At 41.6% G+C, this 16,246-nt stretch overlaps 1 protein-coding gene across 18 annotated transcripts in view; it reads left to right on the forward strand.

The window, feature by feature from the left end:
* Window positions 1-16,246, forward strand: part of NAV3 (neuron navigator 3) — a 582,637-nt gene that overhangs the window by 478,823 nt on the left and 87,568 nt on the right. For all 18 annotated transcript variants that reach the window (XM_083182606.1, XM_083182597.1, XM_083182601.1 and 15 more), the window contains 3 exons: window positions 10,123-10,255; window positions 14,357-14,624; window positions 14,919-15,609. In XM_083182606.1, the coding sequence (XP_083038732.1) occupies window positions 10,123-10,255; window positions 14,357-14,624; window positions 14,919-15,609 (1,092 nt within the window). The remainder of the gene's footprint in view (window positions 1-10,122; window positions 10,256-14,356; window positions 14,625-14,918; window positions 15,610-16,246) is intronic.

Raw genomic sequence — 16,246 nt, forward strand, 5'->3', positions numbered from 1 at the left:
TAATCACTTCGTTTGTACAGGGCTTAATAGCATTGGTTAGAATTCACATATCATAAACAGATTATTTAATTTGTCATTAAATCAGTGGTTTCCAACCATGACCTTCAAGTACCTCTAAAGCTCTGTATACATGGGGCGACCATATCCCCATGTGTACGGGGCGGCGGGTGCCGGGAGCGCACACCCGCGACCAGCCCTGGGGAGGTCACTGGTTGCAGGAGCATGCTCCTGTGACCAGCGGCTTCCGCATGCAGTGTCTCCTTTTTATCAGTGACCATCTCTGGTCGCTGATGAAAATGGGACAATGAGCAATATGATTACTGACCAATATATTGCTGAGCAATATTATTTATTTATTTATTTATTAACAGTTTCTTATATAGCGCACACAGATTCCGCAGCGCTTATATTAAGCCAATATTGCTCAGTGATCATATTGCTCCTTGTGTACAGAGCTTAACATTTTCCAGGTCTCCCCGCAGGAGCACTGTTATTTCAGGTCACCCAGCTGCCGGTCTCCGGGAGCGGTCACCCAGGCGTGTATTACATTTTGACTGTCACATTTAAAAAATCTGATCTGGAAAATGTGAATTGTTAGAGGTTCTTGAGGACCGGGGTTGGGAACAACTGCTCTAAATGAAGATGTTGCAAGTTTAATATTTAACCTGCACCCAATATTTATATTGCTGACTAGAGGTAAAAATAGAATAAACTGATAACGACAACAGAAGTGCTGACTTTTTTGGTGATGTTTCATCCTCTTTGTAGATTCTGGCTAGAGTAAAGATTTATGTAACATACTGAGAGCGGCAGCAGTCCGAACAATTTAATAATATGCATGAGCAGTTTTTTTCCTTTTTTTATTTTTTATTATGGGGAGCATACGTATCTAAAAAACAGCTGGTACGTGATGTGAATATGTTCTTGGTTCAAGAAATAATATGAAGACAAAATAGGATGCACAAATTTAATTTTGTTCTTTCATATTCTATTTTAATTTGCTTTAATACATACATACATACATACATACATACAAACTTTTTAGGTAACAAAGTAAGTCTGGAAGAATATTAACAAAATTAATTAGGCACATGTTGAAAGTTCTTCTAGGTGTAGACAGTTTAGCCATGCCCTTCGCAACTCTATAATTATACAAAACCAAGCCCATTGTGGCATAATAAAACAGACTAACCCCTTATCTTCAGTCTACAGTATATCGATGTACAAAACAGACATCAGGCCTGCAGGAGTGACACAGTTTACATTTTTCTTTCCCTCTGGTTTTCCTTCACTGTTTCTCTGCATGCTGTACAAGCCATGTGACAGCATGCCGCACTTTGGTTGGTGGATATTTCCAGCCATTCACCAATTAGAGATTAGACATCTCCCATTACTTTGGTGAATGTCCAATACCATCTACCAATCAGTGTGCCACTGCGTATGACACAGTCATACCCAGAGCCAGTGCAAGTTACATATTATGTTACATATTATGGACTGGGGCAATATAATGTGGCACAATAAGAAGTGGAGGCACACTAGTGGAGCATAATCATAACTGTGGGAATTGTAATGTGACATAATATGTACTGAGCACATATATGCCATAATGGGAATTGGGGGTACCGTGTTGCAAAATGTTTACTGGCAGCTAAGGTGGCCAATCCCGGAATCAGGATCGGCGGGATCCTGGGACTTGGCCCCCAAAACACCAGAATTTCAATCCCGGGATATGTGTATCCAATCCTGGGATTTCGGGATAAGACTGTGTATGCGCAGTCTAATGCCGGGCAGCGTCTGAGCATCGCTCAGACGCGGCCCGACTTCGCCTGTACCCGGCAGCGCGGCCCTGCGCAGCATGATGAGGTCATAGGTCACGCTGCGCAGGTCTCACAGACAGCCTAAGAAGTGTCCTGAATGCTGGCTGGCTCCCGGAGACCCCACCTATCCACCCGGCTTACGGAGTACTCTCTCCCCAACCTGGCTTCCTGCCTGCTTCTTTCTTGGACATGCTGACTGGCTCCCGGGGACACTCGGCTCCATGCTTCCTGCTCCCTGAGACCCCCCCCCCCGGCTCCCCACCCACCCTTCCGGTGACCGCAACCGGCAACCCCACCCGGCAACCGGCAACATCACCATGCCCAGCCACCCACCGGGCTCCATTTAAGTAAACATGCGGGGCATTTTTTTTTTTCTAGGGAAACCAATTCCGGGATCCCGGGAATTCCGGGATTTAGCATTTGTCAATCCCGAATCCCGGGATTGAAAAATTGCCCTGGGATTGGCTTCCGTACTGGCAGCCTTACAATGTGACATAATGTGAACTAGAGCAGTGGTTCCCAACCCTGGTCCTCAAATACCCCCTACAGTGCACGTTTTCCAGGTCCCCCAGCAGGTGCACTCATTAATCAGACACATTTTAAAAGATCTACAAGTGGAGCTAATGATGTCACTTGAGATTCTGTGTGGAGACCTAGAAAATGTGCACTGTTCAGGGTTTGGAACCACTGAACTAGGGCACTACTATGGTTCATGAAATAAACCTTGGCACTACTATGGGCAAAACATTTAGCTACAGAACATAGTAACATAGTTTGTGAGATTGAAAAGAAAACATTACTCCATCAAGTTCAACCTACTGTACAGTATAACATTTCCTGTGGTGTAAATGTAGCGGATAAGGTTATTGTCTTTTCATTTTAAATGATAACCCAAGGTGGCACCCAAGGTGGCAATTTGAGTCCACTGTATAACATTATAATTAATGATTATATCCCTGGAAACTTTTTTCTATAAAAAAAATCGTCTAACCCATTTTTAAATGTCTCAATTGAATCTGCCATCACTACTATTGAATTTCCCCTCCTGGATTTGTCCCAGCTGTGTGGTCTGTTTATCAGTTAACTTCCTGTTCCCATATACCTCACCTTTGCATCCATTGCAATTAAACTTAGGTATTAATGAAACTTGCAATTCAGAGTGGTGAAAACAAATTATTTGCAATTTCTTTTTTTTAACATTAATTTATTTCAAGGTTTTCATTTATAAAGAAATTAGGGGGTACAGAAGGAAAAAAGAGGAGGGGTGAACAAAAAGAAAGAACAACAAATGATAATCAACAGGAGTAAAACCATTATCTCACGTTATTCCACAAACCAGAGATTGTGCAACGATTACTGTCTGAATCTACACATAGCAAGGAATACAGTGAACAGCGAATATATTTATTAAGAGGCTAGAATTAATAGGTCAGGAGGGTTGCTATAAATGGTCAAATAGCCCATCTTATCATTATAAAGCGACCATCCAAACCATTTCATGACTATTGAGTTAGGAGAAGGGGAATATTTGGCACCTGAAGTCTCATAAATATAATGATTGTGTATTTTATTGCGAATAGCCCCTATGGTAGGGATTGTGTCTGATTTCCACAGTTTACCAATATTAGCTTTAGTAGCAATAAAGACATGTCCAGCAATGTATCTGTCAGCAACCGAGAGGGATGTCGAGAAAGTATGAACGATTTGCAATTTCTAAAACAGCTAGTGAGTGCCAGGTGTGTGATGAAAAACAAATGTGTTCAAGGTTGGCATGGTAAGTTTACAGAGGAACAAATAGGGATACAGTAGGTATCAAGAGATGTTTCACCAGAATCATTAATGGATGATTTCCAATATCTGTTGGCTAACCATGCAATAGTGAGTATCCAATGTTTCCTGCCCATCAATAGTTATACTCTGATGTTGGCAAGTGGCAGGCACTCCTTTTGTTTGACCCGTTTTCAACAAATCAGCACGCAGCTTGTGCGTCCATACCTGAGCTCTGCTTTGAGTCACAGCAGAGTGCCTCCTGGGGGCTAGGTGTGATGATTCTGAGGACACTGGCTAAGCTGAAAGTCTAACAAAAGCAAACAGGACAGAAAATGGCCATTTTCTTGGATGCACTCGGGTTTTTTTTTATTTTTATTATGAATGCATTTAATAAAAGTCAAACATCAGTTGTTGATAAAACAGTAAAATAGAAACGTTAATAAAAAAGCTAAAAAAAATACATCAATTCAACAATTAAATTAGACATGAAAATGACAAACTAGGCTTGTGTGTCCCTAACCATATGGTTTATTTTGATGCCCAGTAATATCCTTGTGCAGCTCTTGACAAGCCAAAGTAACTATAAATATTGTCAGGTAACACTATAGCAGTTTTAACAACAGCAAGATACAGCTGACACAAAGAGACTGATTGAGAGGTGCATGCATATGTTTTCATGCATTTGAGTCACACTGTGCATATGGCCCAATGGTTACCGCTCACAGATGCAGGGTGACATTCCACACAGAGAGATGCCATTTCTTTGGATGTTTTTGGGTGGTAACTAGGGTGGCTAGCCAAATCCCAGCAACTAAATCTTAATATGCAGTTGCAATGACACAGATAACCATGTGTTCACACAGAGAATCTGCGCCTCCATATGGCTGGTGCAATCTTTTATGGTGCATCTTAATATGCACAGTGACATATTGTTACCCCAAGCTGACTTGAAGTGCCACATAATAAATATTAAATCATTAATAATGATATGGATTTAATCGAGGAAAAGATAATGAAGTTCCGCTGATTAGTATACACACAATGCAGAGAATGCAATATTATGGCATCTGTATTGCCTTTGTCAGTGCGTGATACATACATAGATCGTGTCTACATATAAAATGTGTCCTTTTACTCTGTTGCTTCACTCACCCCAAATAGCTGCACTTGGTGGGCCATGTCAAAGGCAACTTTGCTCGGCCAAGGGATGTTTGCAGGAATAAGATGATCAGTGTAATTTGTATTTCTGGGTGTGATAGATTCAGGATCTGTCAAAAAAAGGGGCTCCAAAGAGTCACAGCTTTTATCGCACCTTTACCTGCAACCTTGTATGTATGTTAAGCCAAATCATGTGTGGGTCGTCACATTTAGCATCTCTAATACACTGAGCAGTATTTTGATGCAAAATGTAAAGGAAAATATGGTACGCAACCCCTTGTGGAACTTCTTTGGCAAAGTGTACAAAGTGTATTCCTGGTTGGCGGAAGTTCTACTAGTAACGGAGGCTCAATAGTAGGAATACACCAACCAGGAATACACGTACCGCCAACCAGGCAGCCGGGACCGGAAGTCGTCATTCAGACCAGGTTCCCGGAAGTTGCGATACGTACATCGCAATCGTGTCACCGAACGGGACACTCTCACCAGGGGATACTACTGAGACATGCCCCCCTCAGACTATAGACCATCTAGAGGCAAACTATATGTTTATATATGTTTTTACACCTTGTTATCGGAACCGCCGGACCGGAAGTGATGATGACGCAATTCCGGTCACGGACATGACGCAGCGCTTGTTTTTTCATAAATACCAGCCTAAGGTGGATGCCAGTCACTGCGCCCAGGAAGAAGAGCACCCTGATGCTCGAAACGCGTAGGCAGTGACTGGTACCCACAATTATCCATCAGGACCAACCCAGTGCTAAGGTATTTGGAGCCCAGAGCAGGGTGCACATTCCGGACTGCATCCTGCCCCTTCTTTCCATCCTTGCTGGCTCCAAATACCCTTAAGGGTAAGAAGAATTGCACCCTTGTTTTATGTGTTCATACACTGCATTTTATATGTTTTTACATTTGTACCAATAAACCTTGTTATATTTTAACTTTGGCGCCCAGTACGATTACCACACCCACTCCACTAGCATTCCAAAATCCAAGGTCTGAGGGTGACCTTAGTGGTAATCATTAGGCAGCCGAAGGAGGCGCGCAGGACAGAGTACCCCCAACAAACCACAACCAACATTCATTTCCAGTCTTTCCAGACTTTACAGCTGACAATGTTGTTTTCATTCAATTTAGGCCAAGGTCTGACGGTATCAGTATGGTATTTTGGGGTGCAGTACACACAAACAATAAAGAGCAAAATAAAAACATTTTCTTTAATTTTTTTTTATGGACGGGGCTTGTCCAACACTGCGTGGAGGCAGAACAATCACACACTGAACTTGTTCTGAGTCTGACAATAGTATCTCACTATGGTGTATTGGGGTGCAGTGCAGCACACAAGACACCACAAGCAATGTAAGAAATTAAAGCTGACTGACTCAGCCTGCCTGTGTACACCCCACTACACTGACTGACAGCTTCTGCGCTCTGCACACTGACACATTGACACAGCCTGCCTAACACCAGTACACTGACACAGCCTGCCCACTGATTAATGTGATGAATCTTACTGTCACTGACACAACCCAGCACAAACCCCTCTGCTCAGCCACAAACCCCTCTGCACAACCCCCAGCACAACTACAACCCCCCCCCCCCTCACTGCAGAGCTGTGCGCTGCTTGGGGAAGCATGGGACAAATGGCGCCAAATTCTCGAGACACCGAGCTTATGAAGACTGAGACATGAGACTATGCCGTTCAGCCGCACTCGGGTTTCCAAGATAAGCCGTGGGCTCGGGGGGCAGTGTTCGAAGCGGTTTAGACTCCACGGATTCCGAACCGCTCATCTCTGGGTGAGTCCTTAAAATGTTTATCAAATAAATGGACACTAAGGGCAATATTCAATTGTTTTTTTCCAGCAGTTCAGTTCGCTATCTATGGGGGGGGGGGGGGGGGGGTGGTTTTGGTGAGCTGAAATGCGCAAATGTCTTGCTAAACCTGACCATAATGAGTGCGATTTGCACAAACAAATAGATCCATTCAAAATTGCCCTATGATCTCCCATCATTTTAGATGGGACATTAGGCACAATATAACTGAATACCACCCTAAGTGTACAGTATGTGTTAAAAAAAAGTTGTAGCATGTACAGTATATTAGTAATATGTTGAGATTAGGGTTATAGATAAGTCACAGTTACTACAACAAGCACTCAAATGTCAACAAATATCAAATAAAAATATTACACAGCATTACTGCAATTAGCACAACAATCAAAATGATCCATCTAATCAACAGCAATATGCTCTCATCCATTTCACTTAAATTTCCATTGCTGGGCCAAATTTGTGAAATTGTGAAATTGTTAAGAAATATTTTGTTTAATTAAAATGAATTAAAGGTTCCTGTAAGGGTTCTGGGAGTATCCCCGCCGACCTACCTCCGTTGCCTCAGACTGGAGTTGGCGGGCGCGTGCAGAACTAGGCTTCGACAATAATAGCCGCGTTCGAAGGAGACAGTTAGTCTGTCTCCAACCCCGATGCCACCTGGTCTTAAGAGTGACAACGCGCCCACCAAGACCAGGAGAGAGCAAGGGGACAAGCTAACTAATACCCTATGTCGGGGAACTCCCAGAAACCCAAAAGAAATACGGGCTGAGCAGGTGACATTGACTGGTAACAATGCAAGTGGGATGATATACAATGAAATGGCAACAATGCTAATGAGATGTTATATAATGAAATGGCAACAATGCTAATGAGATGTTATATAAAGAAATGACTATCATGCCCAGTGACACCGTGTGTCAAAACTGCGTAAGGAGAAAGACAGGGTAACCCCTGACTTATCTGAGAAGATGACGGAGTCCCAGACCACCACTTGCAGAGTGTACAGCCGGGCAGACAAGCTGAATCCCAGAAACCGCAGGACCAAACCAGGCAGGGCAGGACAGGCGTGGAGCAATAGGAAGGCTCCCAACAGGAACCAGGACCAGGAACACACTCTGACATAGGCTGACAGAACGCTGACTGAAGCAGGGCAGAGTAGACTACAACGAACTGAACAAAGCAACTGAATTCTATAACTGGCACCGGAGTGTGTGAGCAGAGACTCTTTATAGTGAGCACAATGTGGTGCTGATTACACATTGCCTTAAGGTGTGCACTGCAGGCTAGGAGCCTAATCAAGACACCTGAGTCCAGAACAAACAGCACTGAAAGTGAGCTGCAATGGCCCAGGCTGACCACTGGATGCCACCAGCGAGTAAACACACACACACACAGGCTGGGATAAACCCAGGGAGCAGAATCCAGGGAGAACATGAAACTACACACAGAATATGTGAATCTGCGCATAACACAGATCCGCTGGAGGCGGATCCTAACAGTTCCTCATTTTTGTATGCATTTAGTTGTGTTCTAGATATAATTAGCTATGTTGGGGAGCTCACATCTATACTTTTATGTCATATTTGCATCAGTATATTAAGTGAGACTATGCACCTTTAACATTTCATGTAGTGTATCATATGTATGTTCATTTCTACATGACTGATTTAATAAAAAAGTTTATTATAAGTTAGTTTGTATAGAATTTTCTCTTTTTCCATATGTATGCAGTGCTGGTATATATCAACACATTTATATGAATGATTTTTGCATTCTTATTGTTTTTAAGCTTACATGTAAAAGTTGTGTTTTTTTAGCCTCAATGGCTCCTATAGCTAAATTCCATAAATAGGTTTCCTAAAAATAATGCGTATAGACCAGGGGTCCTCAAACTTTTTTGCTCTGGGACCCCATTAGACAATAAAAATAATTACAGGACCCCAGCAAGTTACTGCAGAAGGTCATCACATCACAGGTGTAGCAGACAGCACATGCATGGCAGCATTGTGGAGGCAGAAAATAATAAAATAAAATGATGAGTCTGAAATAACAGTAAATTCAACAGATTTTTCAGACTCCTTAAATCACTGACTGAGTTTATAAAAGTTATCAGCCTGATGGGCAGCAACATGGAGTCGCGACCCCATGCTGAGTAGGTCAGGACCCACAGTTTGAGAACCGCTGGTATAGACTAATAGATTAAAATGTCAATTGACAAGGTGGCAACTTGAGTAAAGAAGTCAGTGGGCACATTATTGCTGCTCTCATTTATGTCAATGTTCAAATAAACCCATTCAGGGGAGCATACTTTTCTTCCCTCCTGGAACGGCCTGGAGGCTCCTAAAAATAGGTTACATTCCTAGTCACCCAGAAGAGTCACCCAATGCCTGCCGCTGATCCCTGTACTCTCACCACCATTCCCAGATGAAAAGTAGGTGGGTTAGTGTTGCAGTTTGTGTTGAACTGCATCATTAAGGCCCAATCCCCCACTTTGTAATGTCGTTAATGTGGGCATTGTGTAGTGGGGATGCGCCATGATGATGCTTTTGCGGCTCCATGCCTCCAAACCACCATCCCTTTTTCAAAACCTCACACCCCCCCCCCCTATTGACCTGACTTAAGTCTTCCCTCCTGGAGTGGGAACACAACATTACAATTGGAGAGACTCTCTATGAGGATATTGGTATGTGAGATTGGTAAATGCACTAGACTGCATTGTACACTACACTTTTTTTTATAGTTTTTTGTTACAATCCCTTTGAGTTAGAAATGTTATTACCTACTGTATGTGTGAGTGATGGATCTATTTTTCTGTGTAGTTCTCTCAATTGTCAGGCTAGATAAATGCTCTCATCTTAGGAGACCTTGGCTTACAAATAAATGGTTGCGATGTATATTCAAAGACTTTGATGAATGTAGGCAATTTAGAAATCGTTTTCTTAGAAGTATCAAGGTTTCTTTTTTGTATTTCAAACCATTTCATATGAAATTTAGTCCACAATGGGAATTTCTCAGATATTTCTGGCAAATAATAAAAATCTGACAGAGGTGCAATTGTAGCTTCTACATTCAACTTTTGTCAGATTGGCTCTATTGTCCTTTGTAGGAGTTCTAAAGGATGACTGAAAACATGTATTTAAAAAGCATAATGTATATTCCAGCTAAAGCTTTGTAATCATCCTCTTATTTTTCTTTTTCTCTTTTACTTCAAGGTTATTTCATAGTTAGAATCTCTCTGCTGTATATATCTCCCAAGGGCATTCTCTGTTTGGTTGCCATGGGCTACAAATCAGGCCACCACAATTCTGTGACACTGACACCAGGTTCTTTAATATGCAAACAAAGTATAAAATCCTCCACTTCACCCTTTAATGCGGTTTTCGTACCATATTCAAATTTGATATGGCGTGTGACTACATTGTAATACTATATTTATTTTCAAACAGGTATTTACTATTGATTTTAGTTTCTGTATGCTTCATTTTGTCATGACATAACATGTATGCCAACACCACTAATTGCGTGTATTTATTTGTAGCTGGGATGACAGCAGTTCTGCTAGCAGTGGCCTTAGTGACACACTTGATAACCTCAGCACAGATGATCTAAACACATCTTCTGTTGGTTCCTATTCCAACTCTGTGTCTCCTCGAAAAACTGCTCAAACACAGGTAAGAGTATCAATGTGAAGATCCAAATAATGACTTTGTTTATTATAATTCAATGCATGTTATTAACATTTACATTTAGATGAACTACAAATTGTATTTAAATGACCACTAAACACATGGGTGTGACAAGGTGTGTCATTGCTATGGGGGACAGTGGCTTAGGAGGGTTTGGGCCCTGGGGTTGCATACCAATTTTCCAGATTTGCCTGATTAGCAATTAGGTCTAATTATGCATTACTCAGCCTTAATTGTGTGACATTACATTTATAGTCAAATAATTGTGTAGAGCTGTAATGTGTCATAATCTAATCTGTTCATTGTAATGTGGAGGGCACTGTAATGTTACAGAATATGAACTGTGACACTGTAATGTGGCACAATATGAAATGGAGGCATTATACGGTGGCATAATATGACTTGGTGGCACCGTAATATGGCATCATATAACCTGGAGGCACAGTATGAACATGGGGCACTGGCAGCCTTACAATGTGACATCATGTAAATTTAGGAATTACAATGGTACATAATATAAACTAGGGCACTACTATGGGGTATACAATTAACTAAAGCACTAATGTGGTTCAGAAAATTAACTATGACACTATTATGGGGGCATACAATCAATAACTGCTGCTGAGAGGTGTCTCTCAAAAATCATTGGCACAGGGGCCCCTGCAATGTGTTGCTACGTGTGTCACACAGTTCTCATTATGCCCCTGACTAAACACCAAAACTAAAATGAAATATTTGAAGGTAACTTATTTTTCCTTGTTGCTCTGAAATGTAATTTCTGCTGTAATATAAAAATGAAGTGTAATAGAATATTGCCACATCAGTTACAAGGAGAGGAAGTCATATACGACTACTTTGACAAAATGCATGTCAAAACATTTACATTTCAGTCAGATAAGAGGCTATGACATCATTGGCCCTACATGACTTAATCCAGTGGGGTTCCATGTAGCACATATCTGCACAGGATATCTGCACGCTTGTTACAGGCTCACAGCCACTCCCTTAGCCCCATCCAAGAGGTTAAAGCTCCCCTTCAGCCCAAGAGCCCTGGGCTGGTTCTTTAAATACACTGTACCCTAATTCTCCCCTGGATTTTTAGAACCAGGACCGACTCAAAGAGCCGGAGGCTGGTTATGTTTTGTTTTTATTTCTTTCTGACTGATACATGCATGTTTTTGCAAATTCAACAGCATTTCTATTTGAAAACTGTATTTTCAGGTGAATTCATGGCAGAGTTTGCATATACGAATGATAGTAATTTCGGTGTTGTAGTTGTGCTTATTGCAAGGCCTGCCGAGTTTGGCCGATGGTCTATTGATTCGTATGTGTGTGTTCTGACTTAATTTGCATTCGTATTTGAGAAACTCTGCTAGGTTTTGTGTTTAGTAAATTGCGGAGCAGCAGACTTTAGAGAAACGTGCAATCACAAATGGACATGAATTATAGTAAATTTAACCCTAAGTGTTAGTTTTGCACAGTTTTTGTCCCATATAATTTCTTCCTACATGCAGAATTATCACATTTTTCTCCCTGCATTTTCTTGCCACTTTTGGCATCGTATAAGTCTTCTGCAATCCTCCGTTTACCAGAGCCAGATTAAGGTCTAAATGGGCCTGGAGCTGATAATATCAAGGGCCTATTATGCGCAATAATATGGGTTGTGACCAGCACCTAATAATGTGGGGGGCGTGACCCGTGTTTTGTTTGGGTGGTCTGCTCATGGGTGTGTCTGTATTTGTGTAAATACTTTCAACTAATTATATATGGAAAAAGGCAGGGGGCTGGCATAGGAAAAATGCAGGGAGATATATTGGTGGGTGCCTTCCAAAGGTGCAACCGCAGGACGCCGATGTCCTAAGTTACTTGCGGGGTGAGGCGGCACTCCAGGCATAAAAATAAATACTGAAAGCCAAAACTTGGTAGACAACATTTCAGCACCTTTTATGTGCTCACCTAAGATTACCATACCCATACCATATACGCCTTATACAAATCATGCAACACAATAGTAACACCCCTATACTGTACTTGCCTCTTACACATTATGCCACATGGAATGAGCCAAAATTCACAACAACTGATCCAAATTCACACTATGGCACATGGATTGATACAAAATTCACGTTATGCCACACAGATTAAGGCAAAACTCACATTTTGCAACATGGATTGAGCCAAAATATACACTATACCAAATGGATTGAGCAATAATGCACAGTATGATTCACAAACAGGGGCATTGTGCGCACAGTAAAAATGTACACCATAATGCCCATTACATATTATGCCAAACACCATAATGCCTATTAAAAATGATGCTACATAAATGCTGCTTACCTAATGCTCATTGCCAGGGGTTCCATGCTCATTGCCAGGGGTTCCATGCTCATTGCAAAGGGGGAATACATGCTCGCAGTAACTGGGGGACAGCCGCCACCGGGCAGAAGTGACAGCCATATACAGCCGAGCAGAGAGCAGGGTGCCTGGCTGTATTCAGAGCACTGCAGGTCCCGGCTATTTGAAATAATACCCTTTCATACCAGAAAATGCAGGGACTTACCCAGGAATATGGTCCCAGGATCATGCAGGGATATTTTACACCAGCCTAGTCCCTGCATTTTCTGGTGTGAGGGGGATAGAACCCCCCCCCCCCTTTAACCAACCAGCTATATCTTCGGAACCAACTGACCCATTTACATGAGACCATCCCACTGCATGTATGAATCACTACACATAGACATCCTTATTACCAGCATAATGTAAAATAGACCAAATAATGTTCCCATGCACATTTTATATTATATACATAGGATCTCCCTTCAGTTGTTCTGGCCATAAGGCCATAGTCAAAGTCTTTGGGGGAGATTCAATCGCCGTCGAGCATCTCCCGTGGGGGAGATGCTCGACGGGCCCTATTCAATGCTGTCTTCCCCGACAGCATTGAGCAGGGTTTCCTGTCAGAACGAGCCCGACATCTCTAGCTGTCGGGCTCGTTCTGCCGAGAACAGCCGGGAAGTGACGAGCTGCCGGCTGCAGCTCGTCACTTCCCGGCCGCAACTCGCGGCCACGCCCCCTTCTCGCCCCGCTGCAGGCGGGACATTGAATCCCGCCTGCATGTTCTCGGTCGAGCTGACCGAGAACGGGACTGGGTCACGGCAGGCGAGCAAGCTCGTCTGCCGTGACCCGAACATTGAATACCCCCCTTTGTCTGCACTTTCTTATACTGAAAGTTAATGAGATCCTACACAGCTTACATGTTTTTTTCTGGTGAATGATTTAGCTGCTGCTATATGTCTATACCTACTTTAAATTTGCATCATCCTTGTAATGATTGTATTTGCTGTACAATATAATATATATAAAAGCATGCCAACTTAGAACTCACTAGCTATAGGTCATTTTAGGTCCTCAAAAGAAAAATAATCAAAATAAAGGCACACACTTATTACCAAGCTTTCCACCTGATTGCCTCCTGACCCACCCCTACCACCCCCCCCCCCCCCCCACACACACACACACACACCTGCCTGTCTCTCAACTATGCAGGAACATTATTGATTTTACAGTCGTGAACTTACCTGTTACATCATTTCATGCTAAATTTAGATAAACGTTTGATTTAGTTTGAGCCATGCATAACTTCTATTTTACTATTTTATTCAGGCATTCAACCTATTTATTACAAGTGGAGCAGGTGCAATATTTTGGGTGCAAAATGGCATGCTACAGTAAAACTGAACCAATATACTTGGGTTTCTTAGTATGCCCAATTACGGGACACACACAGATATGATCCAGTGTAGTATTAATTCAGCCACCAGTGGCAATTCATTTAACCAAAGTGTGTAATAAAGCCTGCCACATCTGCTGCAGTCTGCCTCAATGAATATACACTGTTAACAGAAATTACACAATATTAGTCAGTCAGATTTTACTCAAGTACCATTTATTGTCTTACAGTTTAGGAAGTTCACTTTCTTCCAGGTTGTTAATCATGCTGTGGTAAATATAAAATATGTTAATATATTTATGCATGACATTTAATTAAGAAAGCATTTGAATATAATTTTCTATGTCTTGCAGCTAAAAACAGATGCTGAGAAACGCGCTTTGACAGGTACTGAACCATGGTGCAATGAGGAGTTGAAAAAACAAGATGATGACTATGACTGCACCCTTGAGGCCAACAAATGGAAAGGGCATTCATCTGGACTCTCTGAAGACTCAGACAAAGGAGGACAAAAATCTCTATCCATCTCGCAGACTGGGTCATGGAGGCGAGGAATGACTGCTCAAATCAGCACATCGTCATCAAGACACAAATCTGGAAGTAGCTCTCTAAAAACACCAGGTACTGTGTGTGTGTATATAAAATAATAGAATGTTAACCCACTTTGTTGTGTCATTCTATCTTCTGACATAATAAGAGAAAGTAATATATCAAAATTATTTCTACAGTATCACAATTAAGAGGCTTGTGATGTTTGTCTAGTATTCTTCTTATATGTATCATATTAAAGGCTACCTACAGTATTTAGATCTGGAATTTAGGACAGGACAGTTTGGGGCTAATTGACTAGTTATACCCTACCTTTAGGGCCCCTTTTCATTAAATGATGTAATTTTGTTATTCATATCCAAACAGGAAAAACAGATGATACAAAAGCTTCTGAGAAAGTGAAAACACCACTTAAAGGTGGACCGCTCCAACGTTCTCCATCAGATGCTGGAAAAAGCAGCGGTGATGAAGGGAAAAAGCCACCTTCTGGAATTGCAAGACCAACAGCTACTGGCTCCTTTGGATTTAAGAAGGCTGGGGTTGGATCTTCTAACATAAGTGGAAGTGGAGTAATCATTACTAGTGGATCAGCAACTCTTGGGAAAATGCCTAAGTCATCAGGAATTGGAAAAGGCGATGGAAGGAAAACCAGTCTTGATGGATCACAAAATCAAGATGATGGAGTGTTGTTAGCCAACTCAAAAGCGACTCTGCAATATCGCAGTTTACCACGTCCTTCAAAGTCCAATACAAGTGGTATTCCAGGTAGGGGAGGACACAGATCAAGCACCAGTAGTATTGACTCCAATGCCAGTAGCAAATCATCTGGTGCAGCAGGAAACAAACTGAGAGAGCCCTCAAAGATTGCATCAGAACGTTCCAGCCCCATTCCAATCAATCAGACAGACAAGGATAAGGAAAAAGTGTCAGACTCAGAAAGTGTCTCTTTGTCAAGTTCTCCTAAATCTAGCCCGACATCCACCAGTGCTTGTGGTACTCAAGGTCTGAGGCAGCCGGGATCAAAATATCCTGATATTGCTTCACCAACATTCCGGAGGTAAGAATGCTAGTAGTAATTATATGTTGTGCAAAATCTGATTCTAGTTTTTAATATACTGAGAGCTAGATGCGACAGAGTCTCTATGTATCCCAAGGTAAGTACTGATCTACGAGATAGGATTAAGCACTGGGGAAGGCGGGTGTTTAGGCTGGAGGGTGGTGGTAAATTAGGGTTAAACTGCCTAAGGAAATGGTTAGGGATAGGCTGTGGGAAGGGAAAGTTAGGGATGGGATTAGGAGGTAGGGTTACCCCTAATCTGGTTGTCAGGATTTTAACTACCGGGATTTTGTACCCAACTATCATTGGATATTGAGAACATTAAAAAGATAAATATAAAGAATCTTTTGTGAATGTAAAAAGTTTTTCTGGACACATGTAATGTAATTACATGTAATTATTTTGATTTAATGTGAGAAGCAAACACTATCTATGAACAAAATGTATTCGTATAAAATTTTATACTGCTACAATGTTCCGCAGCAAAGAATTCATGTGCTAAAAAACAAATTACCTTTTAACAAGTAGTTTTTTTAAAAAAAATTCTATGTAATTATTTTTAAAAAATCCAAATAAAAAAATAAAACACAACAAAATGTAACAAAATTAGATTTATTTCAGGCTCAGGAATTTGCTT

The sequence above is a fragment of the Crinia signifera genome, chromosome 4, assembly GCF_055691185.1.
Source record: "Crinia signifera chromosome 4, ASM5569118v1, whole genome shotgun sequence".
In the NCBI taxonomy this organism is placed as follows: domain Eukaryota; kingdom Metazoa; phylum Chordata; class Amphibia; order Anura; family Myobatrachidae; genus Crinia; species Crinia signifera.